This window comes from Dermochelys coriacea, chromosome 11 (assembly GCF_009764565.3).
Source record: "Dermochelys coriacea isolate rDerCor1 chromosome 11, rDerCor1.pri.v4, whole genome shotgun sequence".
Classification (NCBI taxonomy): domain Eukaryota; kingdom Metazoa; phylum Chordata; order Testudines; family Dermochelyidae; genus Dermochelys; species Dermochelys coriacea.
The window spans coordinates 56,939,724-56,965,131 of record NC_050078.2 but is presented as its reverse complement, the minus strand read 5'-3'; the positions used below and the strand labels follow the sequence as shown (position 1 = coordinate 56,965,131).

Below are 25,408 nucleotides of genomic sequence, written 5' to 3'. Positions count from 1 at the left end.
CTGCTCCTTATCCAACCCCCCAGCCCCGGCCCTCTTACCATGCCGCTTAGAGCAGCATGTCTGGGAGCCGCGCCACCCGGCCGGAGCCAGACACACTGCCGCACTGCCCTGCATGAGTGCACAACCCCACCGCCCAGAGCGCTGCCCGTGTGGCGGTGTCACTGCGGGGGGAAGGCCGGGGGCTAGCCTCCCAGGCCAGGAGCCGGCAGGACGGTCCCGGGGGCTGTAGTTTGCCCACCTTTGCTTTAAGGGGTAGGAATGAGGCTATGCACCCTCAGCATTTCCTCCTGGCTCACTTCAACATCTCAAATCCCCACTCAGTATGCTGGCTTCTGTGAATCCCTTTTGTAATCACCTAAATCTCACCCTTTACTATATAGGGAGATGGGCACCTAACTTAGGGTTGTGTATTCCACTAATGAACAGGGTCCTTAAAAGTTAGGAACTGGACCCTTAGCATTGCAACACCTAAGTCCTTCTGAATCTAGCCCTTTGTTTCCCTACATTTTAAAAGTAAATTTGCTTTGTAAATCTTCATTAGAGATAAAGCAGCATGTACCTTAAATGATTCTAAAGGTGCATTTCCTATTACTATTTGAAACTTCATTGCTGGTATCCATTTGCAACTGTTTCTAATATTGCAATGTAGAATGCTATGCAGCATACATTGGTCCAGCCAGATAGAAAAGACAGATGTGAAAACTAAAAGAAAGAGCCATGGATATTTATAGTATTCTAAAGGATATATTTTCAAATGGGTATGGAGAAACTAACTGCCCAAATCCCTCTGACATGCATTGTAGTTGCACAGCTATGTTCCTAAGCACTGCTATGAAAATTAGCTGAAGGTAGATAATCAGTTCTTGGTTAGTTAAAACAATCTTCACAAAACCAAACCAACTTTTAAGGAGGGCCTAGCACTTACTATTGACTTTGGAATATGCAAAAGACATAGGTAATAAAATCAAGAGCTCTGAACATGGACCAAAAGACATCTTCTCAGGAGCTCAAAGAGACAACTCTGAAAGCAGGATGGGTTTTTGTGTTGGTGGGGTTAATAGCTGTGAAGAGACTACCAGGAAGTCATTATAATTAAGCATGCCTCTCTCTCCACCCTTATAAAGAAAAGGAGTACTTGTGACACCTTAGAGACTAACAAATTTATTTGAGCATAAGCTTTCATGAGCTACAGCTCACTTCATTGAAGTGAGCTGTAGCTCACGAAAGCTTATGCTCTAATAAATTTGTTAGTCTCTAAGGTGCCACAAGTACTCCTTTTCTTTTTGTGTTATAACAGTTATTCATCATTTTTTGCAGTCTCACCTGTATCAAGGATTCCTAAGAGTAAAGCAGTTAATTAGTCTCCATCTAGCTTTATTTAATTAGCACTCAAATTATAATCTGTATATATGCTCGTAGGAACCCCACCATGAAGATTTCCCTGAAGAGTGGCAAAACAAAATGGGCCCATTCCAGAGGATGCTTATGATTCGCTGCCTGAGGCCTGACAAAGTAAGTGTGGAATTGCAAAGACTTGCTGTTGGACAGTATCACAGGTTTCACCTGTTGCCCTTCCCTTAGGGTAAAATGGGGGGAAAGCCAGACAATTTCTTTCTCTGTTGCTCTCTACTAATTGTCTTTTTCTGTAATTTGAGGGAAGTGGGGCTTAAAACCAAAGAATTGTCAGATGCGTATGCATTTCAAAGCTATGCAAGCATTCACTGATTACCTTAAAAGAAACAGATCATGTTTGCAGTTTGTGACAGAATGTAATCTGCATCTTTGTAAGTAGGTTTCCATTTTTCAAGAAAGGAAGTAACTGTGGAAGTATTCCATTAGTCTTTCCATTTTGAAAGTGGAAAGCCAACCAGTTGTTTGTCAAATTCCTCTGCAAGTTCAGATAGTTTAAGCATGAACAACTCCCTTTGTCTGCTAATTTGGAGAATGCATTTAAAAAAAATTGCACACTTGGAGCTTAGTATTGCTGTCATTGAAGTCAAAAACTTTTGTCTTCAGTAGAAGCAGGATTGTACCCTTCAAAAACACACATTTATATTACTTCACATTCTAATCATGCATGAGAGTACACTTATCACTACTGTTCAATATTTATTTAGTCCAGGGAATTACAAGGTTAGAAACCCTAAACTTCACCACTTCAATATTTACAGACTAGTTTCTGTAAGATTACCTGGCCAGCAATTGATGTAGTGTTAGCCAGGAAGAAAACCCACCAAAAACCAGGTTCCTGGTGTAGGCTGAAGTCCTGTGTAGTTGTCCACTTTGAATGGTGTGCATGATTTAGTTTACTCATAGGTGGGAGAGGAAATAAGGAGAGGCTGCACAGAGTCATGCTATGCTGGGACTGTACCATTAGACAAGAGCACCTTGTTGTCCATCTCTGTATCTACCATGGATATTGACCAGATACAACAGCAGTAATCAGCTTCTACCCTTCATAAGTGTGAGCTATTGACAAGTATATAACGGCTAGTGTTGCCTTCTGCCTTCATATCCTTTCATCTGAGTACAAGGCTTATATCTACCAAGTCTAGATATACAAGATGTTGCATATTTCACTTACCGCAGACATAGAATTTAGAACATAAAATCAAGTTCCGTTATGAGAGAAATAGTTTGCTTCAATAGAAGCTTGTCAATAGCTACTCAGAGTCACAGTTGTCACCTGGGTAATAAGTACACAATATTGTAAGTTGTCACCAACAATAGTTCTTTTATTCAAGTCCTTCTGAAGGTTATGACAAGTATTGGGAACTGGCTGATAAGGTCACCTTCACAAGCTACATATTTACTGATAAGTGGCAGATACCGTGGCTACTTGAAAGGCAGCAAAAAGCCCAGCAGTGAGTCTGTTGAGTTGAACATTCCTAAAGCTTGGGTATATCACAGGTCAGGTGTACACACTCAGCTGTAAATCTTTATTTAAAGAATACAGATATTTGACCATCTAAAAACAGTACAGAAGTATTCTGCTTAAAAATTCAATGTACATTTTATTTTATAAACACCAGTTTATTGGGAGATTTATTGGTCCACATCTGCCATAGTGATCAAAATATAATACCTGTAGTAAATATCAGCTATGTACTTTGTGTCTACAGAAATTAGTACTTTATTATTCAGACAACTGAATCTGAGATATCTATTCCAAGTACCAATAAGATCAATGTTTAGGCCATGCTACATGAAAATTAGATATGAACAAACCTTCCTGAAAGTCTGTGGATATTGCATCTTGTTTTTGCCCAGTGGGCTGCATTTGGGGGTCCTGGTGGCTTCCTGAACTTTGTGCAGTAAAATCAGCATGTTGAGGGAGACTCTGATAGTGGCATCTTTGGCTCTGAAGCGTACTGATGTTTGCTGATAAAGTGATCAATGAGGCGTTTTCTGGTTGCATCAACTTCTTCTTCAAAGGACTTCATTGTGCTTCTGCCAGTTTTGCACTTTAAAGTAAATTCAGAGTTTTCACTTAGTGTTTGAAGTGTTAGACCTAGACCAGGGGTGGGCAAACATTTTGGCCTGAGGACCATATCTGGTTTCTGAAATTGTATGGAGGGCTATGCCTCCCCAAACAGCCAGGCGTGTTCCCCACCCTCTGACTGCCCAACCCCATCCACACCCCTGTCCCCTATCCAACCCTCCTCTCCCTGCCCCCTTACCACACTGCCTGGAGCACCAGTGGCTGGCAGTGCTACAGCCATGCTACCCAGAGTGCCAGGACAAGCAGCCATGCCACCACACAGCACAGAGCACCAGGCCCTGGTTCTGCAGCTGTGCTATCAGCAAGAGCTTGCATCCCTGCCACCCAGAGACTTGCAATGGCAGCGCAGTGAGCTGAGGCTGCGGGGGAGGGGTGAACAGCAGGGGAGGAGCCAGGGGCAAGCCTCCTGGGCCAGGAGCTCAGGAGGGTCCCATGAGCTGGATGTGGTCCATAGTTTGCCCACCTCTGACCTAGACACTCAAAAGCTACCCAGGAAGTGGAATATAGAACTTTCATCAGTGATTGTTACCCTAATGGGGAACTAGCACAGCCTCTAAGTCTCCCATTAGATTCACTAATGGTACCTATCAAATGTCAATTTTTAGTAACTAAATCAGTCCAGTTCCTAGGACCAGCTATCACTTTATGCACCTCAACAGCATGACAACTGCCACTCCAGTAATCCCAGGAGAAGGAAGTCTTCTCTAAGGTGTGGTATTAATACCATTTTCCTTTGAATTCCAAACATGATCTCTCAGTGAACAGGATAACTGCAGAACTCGTGAGAGGAGGGGCTCCAATTTGTTTTCTGCAGTTTTATGGGAAAGCTGCTGGCACAACACTGAAGCAGGGGGAAGGTCCAGTGCTTGACAAGAGTTATGCCTAAATTTAGGTGTGTCCTCTTTGAAGCCCTGTCAGTTCAAGATGACTGAGTATGGTTAATACTCAGTGGTGCTTCCAAGGGCTGTTTTTTATATTATACACAGAAGGGATAGTACTCTGCCACTTGAGTGTTAGATTAAACATGTCCAGGGGAGTGATGTTTTGTAAGGAGTTAGGCATAGAGGGTCAGATTTTTAAAAAGTGTTTAGGCACTTAAAGATGCAGATAGGCACTTAAGCACTTTGGAAAAAATACCATTAAGTGCCTAACACTTTTTAAAAATCTGGCCTTGAGTTCCTAGACACTACAGCCATGGCAGGTTCCTTCTCTCCTATATGGAAACCACTCCCAGGGGGCAATTTTTTATCCAGACAACATCCTTCATTTAAGCCAAAGCTGTTAAACAATATTTGCATGAGCACTTACAAGAAAAGTCCTCAGCCGGTCCATCTCCAGCATATAGTACTCCTCCATTGTCAGATCATCAAAGTTCTTAGTAAGGGATAAAAACCCACAGTTGCTAGGACGTTTGGAGTGCTCTACCCTGCAGCACAAACAAGAGTTTCATTTTGGGAATAGTCAGTCTTCCATAGCATTTGAGAGGAGATGGAAGAGAGTAATACAATTCTCTAATATGAAAGATGTTCTACAACTTCCACAGACTTGTTTTATGTTCTCTTTTGCCCCTAAAATAGCAGCATTGATCAAACTTTTATTTATAAAGTGTCAAGAAGAGAGTTGTGAATCTCCTCTTTTCTTCTAATAGCAAATGGAAGAGATGAAGTAAATTCTTTAAGATACATGTGGCAGAGACCCACAAGTTAGTGCACCCCCAGCCCTGTATATTCCCACCACACCAGAATATTCATTTCAAGAGGGAAAGCAAGTATCTTTTATGGTCTGTATGAATGTTTCAGAATAGCTAGCAAATTTAACCCAAGACCTATTACCTAGGCTTCAAAATAAAGCAGCCTAAAGCACTTCTTTTCGTTTCTTCCATTCCCCCTCCATGCACCACCCACATTAGTTTTTAAACTTTAAAACACAGAATATAGACAAACCAGTTTTCATGAGTGGAGGGAGATGTACACTCCAATGGCCTAGTTAGAATATAGGCTATATTAAAACCAGGACCTCTTTATTCAGATAAATCTGTGTTTATTCAGAATCAGCTGCTTATTTTATGACAGCTGAGTTTATTTATGTAAGCACTGAGGAGGCAATACTGCTAAAAGGTAAAAGCTAAGTTTTTCTGGCTTCCAATGATATAGTTATATTTCAATTGTAAGCCATAAAGAATAGAGCTAGAGTTTCATATTTTATGTTTCAGAGTAGCAGCAGTGTTAGTCTGTATCTGCAAAAAGAAAAAAAAGGAGTACTTGGGGCACCTTAGAGACTAAAATTTATTTGAGCATAAGCTTTTGTGAGCTACAGCTCACTTCATCGGATGCATTCAGTGGAAAATACAGTGGGGAGATTTTATATACACAGAACATGAAACAATGGGTGTTACCATAGACACTAACGAGAGTGATCAGGTAAAGTGAGATTTTATGTTGAGTTTGCAGTGCTGACAACTTGTTCAAATTGTAAAATGGGGAAGAGTTTTATATTGAAACATTGAGAGGCAAAGAACCCTCAATACCAGTATTTGTTACTTTTCAGGATATAGCTACACTGAATGCAAAGAAACAAATGTTTTCCATAGTAGTGGAAAATTGAAGTCTGCTGGTCAAGTTTACATGACTGCTTTGATAACTAAAGCAGAACATACATACACGCATACATACACACACGGGGAAATAATGCTCAAACTCGTACATTAGGCGAGTAGTCCAGAGATAACATGGAGGACTATTTCAAGAAATTTGAGTAGTTTCACAGTGTAAAGAGTGAGGAAGAATATAGGCAGACTACGGCTTACTGTGGATCATCATCTGGCTCCCAGCCCTCCAGCTCTATCAGGCAGAAGAAACATTTTGCCACATCAGGTTCATTTGCACTTGGACAGTGGATAAAGCCAGCCCTGGCCATCTGCAGAGGAGAATTAGTTGTGGTAATACTTAAGGGCCCAACAAATTGGGCCCAGTGTTATATATTTGCACAGTGTATATTACAAGAGACAACAGTCCCTCCCCCTAAGATTTTACAGTCTTAAATCTCAGTCCTGCAAGGCTACTCTTCACAAACATTGGGGTCTTCCAGCAAGGAGTAGCTGGTTTGATAAGGAATGCATGTTTAAATCTGATAAGAGGGTGAAACAGACAAGCTGTAGGGTGAGAAAAGAGGCTAAAGGCAATAAACATGTTTTTGCATGGAGTAGCTGTTTGCAGGTACCCGTTTTTGAGATCATCAGATAATGACTATGCAGTTGGCAGTGTTCCATAGGCATTACAGCAAGAGCTCGTTATTCACAATATATTGCCCAGGAACTAATCAAGGGCTAATTTTAGACTGAACAGTAATACTAGAAGTAATAGTTTATCCAGAAATAAGCAAGACAGTTTGCCTTTGTATTAATGCACAAGTGCAAGAACAACATTTGACTGCTATAGTATGCAAGTTTTTCTCTTAAAGAAAAAAATTAAGGGAGATTGTCATCAAATATTTCAGGGTAGAATAGTCAGTGGTGAGGTCATAGTTTGTTGAACTAACCTGTCTTTTGCAAATATAATTTTGTCCAGGCAACCCCACAATTAAAAGGAGAGAGTCACAAACATGAAGTTAGAACTCTTTAGTTCTCATTATAGTGAGCTTCCTAGTACAGAAAGTTTAGCAAGCGAGTTTCCAAAGTAATAGGTTATATCCCACTGTCAGGGTTTAGGTTAGTTATATTCCACCCACTAGGTGCATTAGAGCCATGGCTAAATCAACTCTAAGGAGTTAAAAACTACAGTTACTCATCTTTAGAAGGTTTCAGAGTAGCAGCTGTGTTAGTCTGTATTCGCAAAAAGAAAAGGAGTACTTGTGGCACCTTAGAAACTAACATTTATTTGAGCATAAAGTTTCGTGAGTATACCTGTATGTGTTGTAGTTTCAACTTCCTTCACACCTGCTCAGATAACTCCAAGTATGCTTCATCTGAGGTGTAACCCTCAAGCTATACAGCAGCTGTACCCAAGCATGACTCACAAGTGTCAGTTTCAAAGAATTACAGGCTATAATATTATTGTAGCATTTGTATTGTACTTTGTATGTTCAAAGCACTGAGTGGACGTTAATTTTAAATGATGGACTTTTATAAGTGCTAGAGGCCCAATAATGAATTGTCTGATATTTAGCCTTCCTGCTAGATAATGAGCACTAGATCTGTGTGGATTGCTCCCACCCCCAATTAATTTCCCCCCCCCAGACCAAAAAAAGAAAAATGCAGTTTCAAATTTGAAATGAAACATTTTGATTCTTTCCCCTACTAAAATGGTTCTTTGAATTTGAGTCTTCCCATCCTGAAAAATGCATTTTGATTTTAAATTTGGCCAATTTCTCACACACACACCACCACCCCCCCCCCCAAATGGTTGAATTGGGAGAAAAATACAACTCAAAAATTTCATTTTATATCAGCTCAAGTATTATGGGTTATTTGAAATGAGTGTTTTAGATTTGATTGAAAGCTTTTTAAAAAGTTGTTTTAGTGCAAGTTTTAAATAGTTGTTCAAATTTTTCTGTTTGGCCCCCACACCCAAAAATTCCACTATTCACCTAGCTCTAGTGGACACTTCCTCAGATGTCAAGCTAATCAATAACTCTGAAAGTTACAGGTTTTTAATACATTAAAAACCCCAAAACAATAAAAACCACCATCCCCATAGTCTCAGTTAATTTAGCTTGCTACAATGGAATCCAAGTAGCAAGAGTTGTTCACTTAGGGAATTCTAACATATGCATAGGTAGCCATTGCTATAGCATACAACTTTAGGTTCAGGAGTGAGGGAAACACTTTAGTCTTACAGCATGAAATTGAGCATCAAGTTAATCCAGAAATTCTAGGAAAGTTAGACCTCAAGATTTTTTTTTTTTTTTAAATATAAACCCCTCTTCCTTATGCCTGTAAGCTTCCAAACTGACCCAGTACACAACCACTCATCCCACTGCTTTCTCAGAGCATTATGTGTTGGACATTAAAGTACTCATCTCTTCTTCCCTGACTTCTGTAGGCTTAATTGAGACTCCTAACTCTGCTTTAACTTAACATGTGGTTTAAGAGCATTTTTAATTAACAAAGTCTATCAGGGAAGAGAATGAAGTATTTGGAAGTTTTAATGAAGTTTTATATAATCTGTTATTTTTGTCTTCTAGTTCCTAGGTATAGATAAAATTAGACATTATCAGACTTACATGCTCAGGGGTACATTTGCAATTCTCCATAAAAGGCCAATCTCTGAAGGTTTTTATGCGATTCTCATACTCATACATGTCTCTAAACTCAATCAAATGCTTACAGGCTAAACTTAGCTCTTTCAAAAAAGTCTCCATCTGAAAGAAAGCAGAAAAACAAACAAACAAAAAAAACCCTGTTGTCTGATCCTTGCCCTAACCAATGTAATACTCATGCTTTGCCTCTCCCTCTCAAATTTAAAGACACTTCACTCATTGGCTTCATTGCTCTCACCTGTAAACAATGAAGATGCTTCAATTAAGTAAAGGCAGGTGAGTCTATGAGCAGCAGAATAAGAGAAGTCAGGTCACAATGAAATTTTTGTATCTGTCACATTCTTAGCATCAAAGGTATATTTTGTTAAATGTACAACTTAGTGTATAGTATGTGCAAATTGACTGAGCTAATACAGATATTTGGAGCTTATCTTTATATTTCTTGATACTTTAATGATTAAATTTGTAACTTTAATATTGAGCTAATACAGACTCTTGCATTTAACAATCTAACTGGTAATCAAAAATGCTACAGAAATGGTGTATAATGTGGCTCAATTAACACTGCTATTAAAAACTTAAACTTTTGCATTTCTTGACAGTTTCACTTTCAGAGTTTAAACTTTAATAGTGCATTAACAAAAGATTTTGCATTTCTTTTCAAGACAACAAAAGAAAAAATATAAAAATGTTCTAGCATATGTTTTAAACTGCATCACTCTAGAGATGTGCTGAGATTTTTATCTGTTGCACAATGGAGATGGGCAAATCAAAAGTGCCACAGGCAATTATGAAACTGAAATCTTAAGAAAATCTTTTTTACTGTGTATACTCAGAAGCAAATGTTTAAATGTATGTCATATTTGTTTTCAAATTAGCTACTAATTTTGTGATTTGTATGTCTGCATCCGCATTTAGTTTGTGTTTGTGCAAATCCTTACACACATGATTAATTTTACTACCATGACTAGTACCATTATTTTAATGGGAGTGCTCATGGTATTAACGTGAAACACATCCATACATGTTTGCAGGATCAGGATCTTTGGCTTGGCTTCTGTAAGGTTGCCATTGATTTCAGTGTAGGGGACTTCTGTGCAGAATAACACATAGGATTGGGGTTTAGGACTAGTGAAAGCGGCTTGACTGATAAGCCCTGGAAACTGGAATCCTCTCCATAGTACAGATAAAGCATGAGCAGTAGCAATTCCAGCTTCCTACACTGACCTACCAATCTGACTAATAGTTGAACTCTGGAAATAAGATTGTTCATTGTTTGAAACTGCTTAGTCCTCCTCTTCCCTGAATCTTGCCACTTGAACCTAGATCCTGCCAAGACTTATACATTGATTTCAATGGGACTATTCCTGTGCATTATTTTACAAATAGGAGTTAGCTTGTTTGCCATTTATATTAAAATATTCAGAATGACAAATCTTGATGTTTAACACACATATTTCATACAGCACATATTTGCTTTTCTAGCTTATCCCTATGGTGCAAGAATTTATCATTGACAATCTGGGCCGTCCATTTATTGAACCTCCTCCATTTGATTTGTCAAAGGCATTTTCTGATAGCCACTGCTGTGCACCATTGATTTTTGTGCTGTCTCCTGGTGCAGATCCTATGGCTGCCCTTCTCAAGTTTGCTGATGACCAGGTATATTAGCATTTCTAAGCTTCGTTTTGATGACATTCTTGTGTATGTGAAGCAATACTTTTTAAACCCTAAATGTTGAAGTGTCGAGTAAGTTCATAGAGTATACTTTTGAATTCTAAAAATGCATTAGATCTGATTCTGTGGTCCTTAGTCACACAAAGAACTAATGAACTTTGGTGAATATTTTGTATGAATGAAGGTTATTCAACCGGGTCATTATTTGTAAGAAATTATGCATTCATTATTTACTGCATCTTCTTTCCCATTGTGATTTTAAGAACTGTTAAAATGATTAGTTTATGTAATCTCTACTAGAAAATGGGAAAAGAGAGTCAAAAATAGTGGTTTAAAGCTCTTGAAATTCTAATTAGTTCTTTTCCGAAAACTGAAGTTAATTTTTGCAAATATGAATGTAAAAACCACTTTGTTACAAAACCTAATGTAGTAATAAAGAAGTTTTGTCCAATGGCCTTGGGTGCACTTGTACAAATATATTTTTATTTGATTTAGCCATTAGCAACATGATGTTACAAGAAAAAAGTTCTCATAAAAACATCATATTGTAGTAATAGCAGAAAATTGCCTTTTTCCAGTAAGATGAAAGACTTGTATTTCTTGGCAATTACTCTGTCAGAATTCTGTGACTGGCATACTGTAAATCCCCACTCAACAAGCTGTAAATATATCCTGCAGTTTGTAGTAGGACATCTACAGCCTCAAACAATAAGCTGTTTGGAGAAGTCTTTTTAAATATTCAGAATTTTACAGTACAGGATTAAATGGATGTGTAGCTAGAGTCAATGGCTGGCCGGTATGAGATTAAGTTGAACTGGAATGGAATGAAAAGAAGATTTGAGCTGGGTTTAAAACACACTGCAAATTAAAAAGAAAAGGAGTACTTGTGGCACCTTAGAGACTAACAAATTTATTAGAGCATAAGCTTTCGTGAGCTACAGCTCACTTCATCGGATGCATTTGGTGGAAAAAACAGAGGAGAGATTTATATACACACACACAGAGAACATGAAACAATGGGTTTATCATACACACTGTAAGGAGAGTGATCACTTAAGATAAGCCATCACCAACAGCAGGGGGGAGAAGGAGGAAAACCTTTCATGGTGACAAGCAGGTAGGCTAATTCCAGCAGTTAACAAGAATATCAGAGGAACAGTGGGGGGTGGGGTGGGAGGGAGAAATACCATGGGGAAATAGTTTTACTTTGTGTAATGACTCATCCATTCCCAGTCTCTATTCAAGCCTAAGTTAATTGTATCCAGTTTGCAAATTAATTCCAATTCAGCAGTCTCTCGTTGGAGTCTGTTTTTGAAGCTTTTTTGTTGAAGTATAGCCACTCTTAGGTCTGTGATCGAGTGACCAGAGAGATTGAAGTGTTCTCCAACTGGTTTTTGAATGTTATAATTCTTGACGTCTGATTTGTGTCCATTCATTCTTTTACGTAGAGACTGTCCAGTTTGGCCAATGTACATGGCAGAGGGGCATTGCTGGCACATGATGGCATATATCACATTGGTAGATGCGCAGGTGAACGAGCCTCTGATAGTGTGGCTGATGTGATTAGGCCCTATGATGGTATCCCCTGAATAGATATGTGGACAGAGTTGGCAACGGGCTTTGTTGCAAGGATAGGTTCCTGGGTTAGTGGTTCTGTTGTGTGGTGTGTGGTTGCTGGTGAGTATTTGCTTCAGATTGGGGGGCTGTCTGTAAGCAAGGACTGGTCTGTCTCCCAAGATCTGAGAGAGCGATGGCTCGTCCTTCAGGATAGGTTGTAGATCCTTGATGATGCGTTGGAGGGGTTTTAGTTGGGGGCTGAAGGTGATGGCTAGTGGCGTTCTGTTGTTTTCTTTGTTGGGCCTGTCCTGTAGTAGGTGACTTCTGGGTACTCTTCTGGCTCTGTCAATCTGTTTCTTCACTTCAGCAGGTGGGTACTGTAGTTGTAGGAATGCATGATAGAGATCTTGTAGGTGTTTGTCTCTGTCTGAGGGTTGGAGCAAATGCGGTTATATCGTAGCGCTTGGCTGTAGACAATGGATCGAGTGGTATGATCTGGATGAAAGCTAGAGGCATGTAGGTAGGAATAGCGGTCAGTAGGTTTCCGATATAGGGTGGTGTTTATGTGACCATCGCTTATTAGCACCGTAGTGTCCAGGAAGTGGATCTCTTGTGTGGACTGGTCCAGGCTGAGGTTGATGGTGGGATGGAAATTGTTGAAATCATGGTGGAATTCCTCAAGAGCTTCTTTTCCATGGGTCCAGATGATGAAGATGTCATCAATGTAGCGCAAGTAGAGTAGGGGCATTAGGGAACGAGAGCTGAGGAAGCGTTGTTCTAAGTCAGCCATAAAAATGTTGGCATACTGTGGGGCCATGCGGGTACCCATCGCAGTGCCGCTGATTTGAAGGTATACATTGTCACCAAATGTGAAATAGTTATGGGTCAGGACAAAGTCACAAAGTTCAGCCACCAGGTTAGCCGTGACATTATCGGGGATACTGTTCCTGACGGCTTGTAGTCCATCTTTGTGTGGAATGTTGGTGTAGAGGGCTTCTACATCCATAGTGGCTAGGATGGTGTTTTTAGGAAGATCACCAATGGACTGTAGTTTCCTCAGGAAATCGGTGGTGTCTCGAAGATAGCTGGGAGTGCTGGTAACGAAGGGCCTGAGGAGGGAGTCTACATAGCCAGACAATCCTGCTGTCAGGGTGCCAATGCCTGAGATGATGGGGCGTCCAGGATTTCCAGGTTTATGGATCTTGGGTAGCAGATAGAATACCCCAGGTCCTGGCTCCAGGGGTGTGTCTGTGCGGATTTGTTCTTGTGCTTTTTCAGGGAGTTTCTTGAGCAAATGCTGTAGTTTCTTTTGGTAACTCTCAGTGGGATCAGAGGGTAATGGCTTGTAGAAAGTGGTGTTGGAGAGCTGCCTAGTAGCCTCTTGTTCATACTCTGACCTATTCATGATGACGACAGCACCTCCTTTGTCAGCCTTTTTGATTATGATGTCAGAGTTGTTTCTGAGGCTGTGGATGGCACTGTGTTCTGCATGGCTGAGGTTATGGGGTAAGCGATGCTGCTTTTCCACAATTTCAGCTCGTGCACGTCGACGGAAGCAGTCTATGTAGAAATCCAGGCTGCTGTTTCGACCTTCAGGAGGAGTCCACCTAGAATCCTTCTTTTTGTAGTGTTGGCAGGAAGGTCTCTGTGGGTTAATATGTTGGTCAGAGGTGTGTTGGAAATATTCCTTGAGTCTGAGACGTCGAAAATAGGATTCTAGGTCACCACAGAACTGTATCATGTTCGTGGGGGTGGAGGGGCAAAAGGAGAGGCCCCGAGATAGGACAGATTCTTCCGCTGGGCTAAGAGTATAGTTGGATAGATTAACAATATTGCTGGGTGGGTTACGGGAACCATTGTTGTGGCCACAAGGGGCCACAACAATGGTTCCCGTAACCCACCCAGCAATATTGTTAATCTATCCAACTATACTCTTAGCCCAGCGGAAGAATCTGTCCTATCTCGGGGCCTCTCCTTTTGCCCCTCCACCCCCACGAACATGATACAGTTCTGTGGTGACCTAGAATCCTATTTTCGACGTCTCAGACTCAAGGAATATTTCCAACACACCTCTGACCAACATATTAACCCACAGAGACCTTCCTGCCAACACTACAAAAAGAAGGATTCTAGGTGGACTCCTCCTGAAGGTCGAAACAGCAGCCTGGATTTCTACATAGACTGCTTCCGTCGACGTGCACGAGCTGAAATTGTGGAAAAGCAGCATCGCTTACCCCATAACCTCAGCCATGCAGAACACAGTGCCATCCACAGCCTCAGAAACAACTCTGACATCATAATCAAAAAGGCTGACAAAGGAGGTGCTGTCGTCATCATGAATAGGTCAGAGTATGAACAAGAGGCTACTAGGCAGCTCTCCAACACCACTTTCTACAAGCCATTACCCTCTGATCCCACTGAGAGTTACCAAAAGAAACTACAGCATTTGCTCAAGAAACTCCCTGAAAAAGCACAAGAACAAATCCGCACAGACACACCCCTGGAGCCAGGACCTGGGGTATTCTATCTGCTACCCAAGATCCATAAACCTGGAAATCCTGGACGCCCCATCATCTCAGGCATTGGCACCCTGACAGCAGGATTGTCTGGCTATGTAGACTCCCTCCTCAGGCCCTTCGTTACCAGCACTCCCAGCTATCTTCGAGACACCACCGATTTCCTGAGGAAACTACAGTCCATTGGTGATCTTCCTAAAAACACCATCCTAGCCACTATGGATGTAGAAGCCCTCTACACCAACATTCCACACAAAGATGGACGACAAGCCGTCAGGAACAGTATCCCCGATAATGTCACGGCTAACCTGGTGGCTGAACTTTGTGACTTTGTCCTGACCCATAACTATTTCACATTTGGTGACAATGTATACCTTCAAATCAGCGGCACTGCGATGGGTACCCGCATGGCCCCACAGTATGCCAACATTTTTATGGCTGACTTAGAACAACGCTTCCTCAGCTCTCGTTCCCTAATGCCCCTACTCTACTTGCGCTACATTGATGACATCTTCATCATCTGGACCCATGGAAAAGAAGCTCTTGAGGAATTCCACCATGATTTCAACAATTTCCATCCCACCATCAACCTCAGCCTGGACCAGTCCACACAAGAGATCCACTTCCTGGACACTACGGTGCTAATAAGCGATGGTCACATAAACACCACCCTATATCGGAAACCTACTGACCGCTATTCCTACCTACATGCCTCTAGCTTTCATCCAGATCATACCACTCGATCCATTGTCTACAGCCAAGCGCTACGATATAACCGCATTTGCTCCAACCCCTCAGACAGAGACAAACACCTACAAGATCTCTATCATGCATTCCTACAACTACAGTACCCACCTGCTGAAGTGAAGAAACAGATTGACAGAGCCAGAAGAGTACCCAGAAGTCACCTACTACAGGACAGGCCCAACAAAGAAAACAACAGAACGCCACTAGCCATCACCTTCAGCCCCCAACTAAAACCCCTCCAACGCATCATCAAGGATCTACAACCTATCCTGAAGGACGAGCCATCGCTCTCTCAGATCTTGGGAGACAGACCAGTCCTTGCTTACAGACAGCCCCCCAATCTGAAGCAAATACTCACCAGCAACCACACACCACACAACAGAACCACTAACCCAGGAACCTATCCTTGCAACAAAGCCCGTTGCCAACTCTGTCCACATATCTATTCAGGGGATACCATCATAGGGCCTAATCACATCAGCCACACTATCAGAGGCTCGTTCACCTGCGCATCTACCAATGTGATATATGCCATCATGTGCCAGCAATGCCCCTCTGCCATGTACATTGGCCAAACTGGACAGTCTCTACGTAAAAGAATGAATGGACACAAATCAGACGTCAAGAATTATAACATTCAAAAACCAGTTGGAGAACACTTCAATCTCTCTGGTCACTCGATCACAGACCTAAGAGTGGCTATACTTCAACAAAAAAGCTTCAAAAACAGACTCCAACGAGAGACTGCTGAATTGGAATTAATTTGCAAACTGGATACAATTAACTTAGGCTTGAATAGAGACTGGGAATGGATGAGTCATTACACAAAGTAAAACTATTTCCCCATGGTATTTCTCCCTCCCACCCCACCCCCCACTGTTCCTCTGATATTCTTGTTAACTGCTGGAATTAGCCTACCTGCTTGTCACCATGAAAGGTTTTCCTCCTTCTCCCCCCTGCTGTTGGTGATGGCTTATCTTAAGTGATCACTCTCCTTACAGTGTGTATGATAAACCCATTGTTTCATGTTCTCTGTGTGTGTGTATATAAATCTCTCCTCTGTTTTTTCCACCAAATGCATCCGATGAAGTGAGCTGTAGCTCACAAAAGCTTATGCTCTAATAAATTTGTTAGTCTCTAAGGTGCCACAAGTACTCCTTTTCTTTTTGCGAATACAGACTAACACGGCTGCTACTCTGAAAACTGCAAATTAAATGTTTGAAATGTACATGTAGGTGTAAACCCTCATTTCAATCCACATATCTCCCTGCGTATCAGATCCCTGTTCATGAAATGGTATTACTGGAAAAGCCAGTTTTCAGGCTTTTCTTCATCACATCTTCCATATGTACTAAAAAAGAACAGGCCTGAGAAACTTAGGTGAGTCCCAAGATTAGCTTTCCCCTCTCCGTTTGTTGATGGGAAATCCAGGGTCTGACCTTCTTTCCCCTTTTTCTCAGTCCCTTCAAGACTTTGTATTACAAACACCCCCCTCCCAATGAAGACTGGAGGCTTCATGGATGCTACTTTTTCAGTTGACCAGAGGGGGTTAGCAAGTGAAGTGAAGCACATTCTACTTTACACCAAGGGCAAAACATACTGCCTGACCAGCATCTGTAGTCCTGCCAATCCAAGTTCCAGAGACCATTTACACTGCTAGGCTGGCACACCCTTTATTCTAAGTATAATTGCTATTATTATTTTTCGGTATTTGTTTATGGCAGCATCCATGATAAGCAAGGTGCTTTCTAGACATACAGGTTTCAGAGTAGCAGCCGTGTTAGTCTGTATTCGCAAAAAGAAAAGGAGTACTTGTGGCACCTTAGAGACTAACATTTATTAGAGCATAAGCTTTCGTGAGCTACAGCTCACTTCATTGGATGCATTTGGTGGAAAAAAAAAATTTTTTTTCCACCAAATGCATCCGATGAAGTGAGCTGTAGCTCACGAAAGCTTATGCTCTAATAAATTTGTTAGTCTCTAAGGTGCCACAAGTACTCCTTTTCTTTTTTCTAGACATACAGTAATAGAAATCATGCCCCTGCCATGAAGAGTTTATAATCTAAAAGATATTTATCTTAATATGAAGTTTTTATGTATCATATGGTTTCCTTCTTTAATTGGGGAATTTTAATTTCACATAAGAGAGAAGGGGAGGCAGAATTTTCCTTGTAGAATGTTAAAGAAGAAACTTTACACACTAAAACAAGACTATGTAGTTTTATAGATTTTCATGGTGTGAGCAGTGTACAAGGAGATCCTTTGGATATTCCTGGGTTATTTGATGTCTCCTTTCCACTTCCTGCTCAGTTACTTTAACCATCTGTCCTTTTCTCTGCATGTGCTACTGTGGGTCTCTTTCACAAATCCACCTTTCTCTTCTCATCTGTGCCTGTCTCATCTTCTTGGCTGCTTAGACTCTCAGGTTTCCTCTTTCTTGTCAGAAGTAGTATCAGAAAGGAAGGGTTTGATAGTTAGGCCAGTTCATATGGAAACTGAAAACCTTCTGCCTTTAGAAACCAAATTAAATCTAGTTTACAATCCCAAAGATGCTGTCCTCAAAACAAACTAAATATGGTTTCTTATCCAGAGGTGATAAGATTTTTCTAGTTTAGAAATTTTTTATGTGTGGAATTTACTTAATACTTTTATATTATTTAATTAATTTGAATTTAATGTGGTTTTATACTTGTTTAACAAACAAAAATATGGATGTTAATTATGTCAGTGTTTGGTGTGTTTCTATAAAGTTTCATAATATTTTGTCACTCTAAAAGTGTTCTCTATGTACAGGGATGTGGTGGATCAAAGCTGAGCTCTCTGTCGCTGGGACAGGGCCAAGGTCCTATAGCCATGCGAATGATAGAGAAGGCAGTAAAGGAGGGCAGCTGGGTAGTTCTGCAAAACTGCCACCTAGCAACTTCTTGGATGCCAACACTGGAAAAAGTCTGTGAGGTAAAAATCACTCATATTTTCTTTTATAAAAATGTACTGCCTGACTCTCAGATCCACTCTGATGTGCAAAGCAGCCAGAAGCCTACTTAACTTGAGGATTCCCCTTAAAGGAATCCCCGCATACTGGTTCTGCACCAACCCTTATCTCCTGACTCCTGGTGTAGGAGGTGTTTTCCGGAGAAAGAGTGTGGACCTGAGGCATCTCCTAAAGAGTAGAGTGTAAATTTAGAGTAGCCCTCAGTCTTGCAACCACCTTTACCCCCTTCCTCCAGCTACATTAGTGGTATTTCATCTGCAGCTAAAGATGTAGACCCTGGTGTTGAAAGTCACATTTAATATTCTTATGAAAATAAACCAGATTTTCTATTCATTTTCTCTGACCCACACATCTGAAAGAGATATCATATCTCCTGCAAATGCAAATGGCCTCAATCCTGCAAAGTCTTACGCCATGCTTAAGGTTAAACACACATGTAAGTCTTTGCAGAAACTGGGATGTTTAGGAAGTTTGCACCTTTCCCCAGTTACAGAGCTGCAAAGGGGTATTAGAGGTGGTCTCTTCTCTGCGAACCATACAGTATCTTACCAAATCCAAACAAAGTCCATACTGAATTTCAGATGTTTACCATCAGCCATTTTGACTTTATGACTGTTCAAAATAAAGTTGTAGGAAGATTTTATTAATGGAGAAAGTACAAATTGTTTATATTCTTCCTGTACTTAGATATGGCTGAACTGTTTTTGCTCAGACATTCCATAATCAATTACCTTCATATAGAGACCAACCGTGGAAAATTTTAGCCTGAAATACTAAAGATTCAGAGAGTTATGAGTAAAATAGTGCAGTTTTAGAATGGCAACTGTCACACATAACTATGGCTACCACTATAGTTATGTTTCAAACTAGTAATTCATAAACATTACACTGGTGTATTTTCACATTTTACAGATTGACTTGCTTAAATAACAAATGTTGACATGTACAATCCTTATTATTCCTCTTGGGTTTCATTCATTGTTTTTGTGTGATATTTTCTTTTAGGAGCTGAATCCTGATACAACACATCCAGATTTCCGATTTTGGCTCACCAGTTACCCATCTCCAAATTTTCCTGTCTCTGTCCTTCAGAATGGAGTGAAAATGACCAATGAAGCACCGAAAGGTTTACGGGCTAATATTATCCGTTCATACCTGATGGATCCAATCTCTGACCCTGAGTTTTTCAACAGTTGCAAGAAGCCTGTTAGTATTGTATTATTAGCCTTGTTACTTCTGTTTTTATTACTTATAAAGCAGCTAACGTAAACCCTAGCGGTTATATATGTGATCGCTGGGTAAAAAACTACCATATTAGTCTTCCAGCACTGCAGTGAAGATGGTTTTGAATCGTGACTTCACTGAAGTGAATTTTATTAATATTTTATTTTTATTTTACTACCAGTTTCGCTCTGTCTTAGCAGAGATTTTGTGGTATGCCATTAATAATACACCTTTAAGAAGCCAGAAGCAAGTTATTTCCTGATACAAATCTGCAAGGTTAGGGAATCTTGTTGCAGAATTATTAACTCAGGCCTATGCTGTTCAGAGTCATATAGTTAATCTTAAATATAAAAATGTTTCCTTCGTAGAACTTTGGGAGCCAAATGATTTGACAGGTTGATTGATAGGAATCATGAGTGCCCTTTTTAGAGTGACTAGTCAAATTGGGAAACCACCTACTGTTTTCATAATTAGGTTTTACTTTGTGAATGTTTTGGCCTAGAATTGTTTTGCAGTATTTTGCTATAATTAAAAACTGTAGATAATTGCTTTTAACTGAGATTGCATGCCTTGCTAAGTTTTCTCAATTAAAAAACACAACTTCTTAATTGTAAAGATTTTTTGAAAGATATGTCAGGACCAAAATATATCTGGATCATAAAAAAGTAAAATACAGTAGAACCAATGCTTTTCTAAGACCAGAGCAGCAAATAAGATTGGGGGACTATGTGTGGATTACATATACATTGCTGCTGCTCATATGTACTGTATAAAAAGTCGTAACTGGATTGCTTCTAGGTTACTTGAAGTATTAAGAGAATTTTTAAAACCATTGCTTGTGACAAAGGCATATATAGTACAAATTGATGGCTAAATTCTGAAGGTGTGCCTAGGCAAGGTCTGTAATAAAACAGAAATATATGTAACTGCTGTGAAGGGTCCAGGTTGTGGAGAGATCGCAAAGGGTGATTCTACACCTATGCGTGCTAGAGAGATTCTTTGTGCTGTTATATGGGTTTTGGGGAAGTGAAAGTGTTCGGGGCATATTCCATGGATTATATTCTTATTGTCATGTTCCGTTAAAAGGCTGAATTCAAGAAGTTGCTGTATGGCCTCTGTTTCTTCCATGCATTGGTTCAAGAAAGGCGGAAATTTGGGCCACTGGGTTGGAACATTCCTTATGAATTTAATGAGACTGATCTGCGAATTAGTGTGCAGCAGCTGAACATGTTCCTGAACCAATATGAGGTAAAGTAATGGATCACAGGAAGGATGTTACCCATTTTGCTCCATACGTCACTGTAAATGCATGCAACAATACCTTCTCATTAATTTTGCTCCTACAAAATTAATGGAAATAATTGCACAAGAAAGCTTACTAGATAGTACTTCATAAAAAAACAAAGTTCTAATTGTGATTATTAAGGTGTCAGTATTTCTGTTATAAGCCTGTATTTTCAGGGATTTATATGGACATCAAAGTTCATACCAGTCCAGAAACTAATTCAGAAGACTTTCAAACCAGATGTTATTCCATACAAAATGGAACAGGTTTTGTTCTGCATATTCAGTTCACTCTTTTGGCACCTTTATCTTGTTCCTGAAAGCCTTAAGAGATGCTACCAACACAATAATCATATTAACAGGTTTCAGAGTAGCAGCCGTGTTTGTCTGTATTCGCAAAAAGAAAAGGAGTACTTGTGGCACCTTAGAGACTAACAAATATATTTGAGCATAAGCTTTCGTGAGCTACATCCAATGAAGTGAGCTGTAGCTCACAAAAGCTTATGCTCAAATATATTTGTTAGTCTCTAAGGTGCCACAAGTACTCCTTTTCTTTTTGCGAATAATCATATTAGTGTCTGAAAATGTTGTACCAAATATTATAACTAAATGTGGCAGGCTCAGCAGCTAGGGACCTTGATTAACATTTAGGAATTGGAGTTCTATTCCTAGCTATGTCACTGACCTGCTGTGTAAATATGGCAAGTCATTCCCAGTCTCTGAGCCTCTTTTTTCTTGGAGGGTGAGGGGAGCTTGTGCTTCATAGGGGCTAGAGCTTGGGACTGGGGCTCAGGAGATTCGCTGGCCGGCTGAGTGAGCTTGGGCAAGTCATTTTCCCCTTCTGTGCATCAGTTTCCACATCTATAAAAGGAGATAATCATACTGACTCTCCTTTGAAAAGTACTTTGAGAGTTGTGGGTGAAACATTCTGTATAAGATTTAGATTTTATTTTATTTAATTATAAAAGAGATTAGATCAGGAAAAAGCTTTTCTCAATATTTTCTGTTGGTTTACATTGCATTAGAGAGCAATGTTATAGTCAGTTATAGTGTTATAGTCAGTTTCACTGTGGTTTTGTATTATTAGTTCTCCCATTTGCTTCAGTGAGTCTTTCAAACAGGGACAGCAGAGAGAAAAGCATTTAAAAATACAGGAAAATGCAACTGTAAAATCAGAAAAATTGATGGAGGAACTCAAGGGCTTGGTGTAGTATCTGGAAGTATTTTAAGGGTTTTTTTAAATGTAGTAGATTTCAAATTGTAGTATTCTTGGACTTTTGGACATTTAGGCTCTGACTTTGGAAGTTGTTTGCCACTCTCTTAGAAGCTTCTTGTACATATGTCCTTCCCATGAAAAAAATGCTCTTCTGTCGAATCTTAATTTGTTACTATTGTATTTCTAAAACGCCTATACATAGGCTTATTTCATGGTCTACAAAGGGGCATTTTTATACATGCATATAAGTTTAATGAGCTGCACAATTTAAAAAAAAATCATGGAAACCTAAGGCCTGAGAAGTCAAGTCCAGCCTCTAGCATCATAGCAGGAACAAGTAAATCCAGACCATCTCTGACAGGTGTTTGTCCAATCCTGGTTTAAAACCCACCAAGGAAAGGATTCCCCTGTCTCCGTTTGGAAGCCTATTCCAGAATTTAACTACCCTTGTAGTTAGAATGTTTTTCCTAATATCTAATCTAAATCTCCTTGCTGCTCATTACTTCTTGTCCTATCTTCAGTGGACATGGCGAACGATTGGTCACCGTCCACTTTATAAAAGCTCTTGGCATGTTTAGCCTTGAGAAGGGAAGACTGGACCTGATAAATCTTCAAATATGCTAAGTTGTTTTTTTTTAGCTTTTCCCCACAGGTCAAGTTTGCTAAACCTTTTATCATTTCAGTTGCTTTTCTCTAAACTCTTTCCAGTTTGTCCATATCTTTCCTAAAGCATGGTGCCCAGAATTGGAAAAAATTCTCCAGCAGAGGCCTCACTAGTGTCTACTAGAATGAGACAGTTATCTCCTGTGTCTTCCATATAACACTCCTGTTAATATATCCCAGAATGATTTTAGTCTTTTTTGCAACTGCAACAGATTGTTGACTCATATTCAATTTCTGATCTGCTATAACCCCCAGATCTTTTTCAGCAATACTACCATCTACCCAGTTATTCCCCATTTTGTAGTTGTGAGTGCATTTGATTTTTTTCTTCCTAAGTGAGCTTCTTTGCATTTGTCTCTATTGAATTTCATCTTGTTGAATTCAGACCAATTCTCAATTTCTCAAGAGTCATTTTGAATTCTCATCCTATCCTCCAAAGTGTTTGCAACCCCTCCTCCCCCCGCTTGGTGTCATCTGCAAATTTTATGAGCATTCTCTCTACTCCATTATCCAAGCCATTAATGAAAATATTGAATAATACTGAATCCATGACTGACCCTTGCAGGACTCTGCTATATAACCCTTCTGATTTGACGGTGAACCATTGATAACTACTCTTGGGGCTCTCCCGTCAACTTCAGTACTCCACTTCCCTGAGAGATGGAAGGTAAGTCGGTGGGAGAGCGTCTCCTGCTGACATAGACACTGTGTTAGATTTTTGAAGGCTACATCGCTTGGGGTGTGTGTGACTGCAGAACTGGAATTAATTTGCAAACTGGACACCATTAAATTAGGCTTGAATAAAGACTGGGAGTGAATGTGTCATTACACAAAGTAAAACTATTTCCCCAGGTTTATTTTCCCCCCTACCTTTCCTCACACATTCTTGTCAACTGCTGGAAATGGCCCATCTTGATTATCACTACAAAAAGTTTTTTTTCTCTCCTGCTGGTAATAGCTCACCTTACCTTATCACTCTCGTTATAGTGTGTATGGTAACACCCATTGTTTCATGTTCTCTGTGTATATAAAATCTTCCTACTGTATTTTCCACCGCATGCATCTGATGAACTGGGTTTTAGCCCACGAAAGCTTATGCTCAAATAAGTTGTTAGTCTCTAAGTACCACAAGTACTCCTGTGGTTTCACAATAGTGGTTAGAAGTATGAGATCTAATACTGATCTCCATTCTACCATATTTTTTGAACCAGAAAATACTTGGAATAAAATCCCTTCCCTCTGTGCCAGACAGGAACTGGTTTATGTTCCTATGTGCAGAAGGAAGATGTTTTAAACTTCTGTATGACACTTTGTGTGTATTTAAGTAAAGTCAGCTGTTGTTAAAATTAGCCCAAATGACTATCTCAGTCAGCTTCTACCTGGGCAGTTAAAAGGCGGGTGGATATAATGGGATGAGGGACTTGACTTGTGACACTGTGCTGAAAAAAAGTATGGATGACTCTCTGAAAAGGTTGAGTTAGTTCGCATAGCTAAAAAGTTTGCAAAGGCTACGATCATTCTTGCCTATATGTTAGTTTCATATGTATTATAAATGAAACTCTTGAGTTTTCTTATTCCTATAGGAGAATTCAGTTGGGTGACTCAGTGCTTTGATTGCTGATACTCGAACAATTCCCAGATACTGGGTCCAGATACTGACCACAGTGAACATCTGTCTGACTAGTTGGCTGTAAATGTTTTGAAGTGAAATGCATTCATTGATTTCAGGTTATTCTCAGTAGATTTGAGTCTATTTAAATGTCCAACCTCACATTTTGACAGAAGTGAAAGTTTACAGAAAGCTGTGACTTGAAATTACAATAAGAAATCAAGAAAACTCTTTTGCACACATTTTGCCCCTCCCTGCTTCCCCCCCACCCCCTTCCCCAGTAATTGTCAGTTTAATATTCAAGTGTAAAAGCATAAGGAAGAGAAATATGTTTACACAAAAAAGCCCTCTGTATCAAAATCTAGCAGGATTAAGTGCCAAAGTGTTATACCAATAAAATAAAAACCAGCAGGATCTTATTAAAGGGAATAAGGCAAAATGCCACACTTATTGTGATACAGAAAGAATCATAGTAAGCAGTTAGTTATAGCTATAACATTCCATTCAATTTCATATTTATTCACGCATTCATTCATACACACACACACACAAGGCAAGGTTCTGCAAGGTTGTTATCATAGTTACCAGCCTTAGAGTTCCTCCTGTCAAGCCACTGGTGGCCTGGAGACGAGGAGGGAGCAGGGCCTTGTCAGATGTTCATCTGATGCTCCTGGAAGTTGGTTTGCAGAATCAGACCCCAAAGTTTTCAGTTTCTAGAGTCCATTTTTATAGGATTTTCTTCTTATGCCAGTCTATGGGAATTGCTTCATCATGCTGTTGCTGATCAATCAGCAGATGGCACATTCCTGATGGCTCCATGCTGCCAGGTGTTCTCTTGTTCTTCGGTTCTCCGATCCTTGAGGCTGTTGGGTGGATTCCAGTCTGCTCTCTGGGGGGGTCCGCTGGTTGTTTCCACTTGACTCCTTCTTCGGCCGATCGACATTGGATTCTTAGGCTGGCACCTCCCTGATCATTCATTTATTATTCACACAAGCATCCATCCACAAACATCCTCTATCTCTATTTTAATCACAATTGTTAACAAAGCGAGATGAATACGACAAAAGGGTAGTCTCTGTGTACTGTTTCTGTTGTTACAAAGTATCGCTTTGAGTCCCTCTCTGTGTGAGTAGTTGTTGCTACAAAGTATTGCTTTGAGAACAGA

The 25,408-nt window shown here is 40.1% G+C and overlaps 2 protein-coding genes across 2 annotated transcripts in view; one reads left to right on the top strand and one right to left on the bottom strand.

Annotated features, from left to right (window-relative positions):
- DNAH7 (dynein axonemal heavy chain 7) overlaps positions 1–25,408 on the top strand; it is a 308,475-nt gene that overhangs the window by 273,882 nt on the left and 9,185 nt on the right. Inside the window, exons 53-57 of the mRNA XM_038420958.2 lie at positions 1,420–1,512; positions 10,244–10,420; positions 18,049–18,210; positions 19,253–19,453; positions 20,558–20,719. Coding sequence (XP_038276886.1) covers positions 1,420–1,512; positions 10,244–10,420; positions 18,049–18,210; positions 19,253–19,453; positions 20,558–20,719 — 795 coding nt within the window. The remainder of the gene's footprint in view (positions 1–1,419; positions 1,513–10,243; positions 10,421–18,048; positions 18,211–19,252; positions 19,454–20,557; positions 20,720–25,408) is intronic.
- On the bottom strand, positions 2,711–8,974 carry LOC119863151 (baculoviral IAP repeat-containing protein 5.1-like). The gene is made up of 4 exons (XM_038420967.2): positions 8,723–8,974; positions 6,309–6,418; positions 4,811–4,928; positions 2,711–3,464 (listed from the first exon to the last, which is right to left on the bottom strand). Exons 1-4 carry the CDS (start codon positions 8,858–8,860, stop codon positions 3,321–3,323), a joined length of 510 nt encoding a protein of 169 aa, XP_038276895.1. The 5' UTR covers positions 8,861–8,974; the 3' UTR covers positions 2,711–3,320.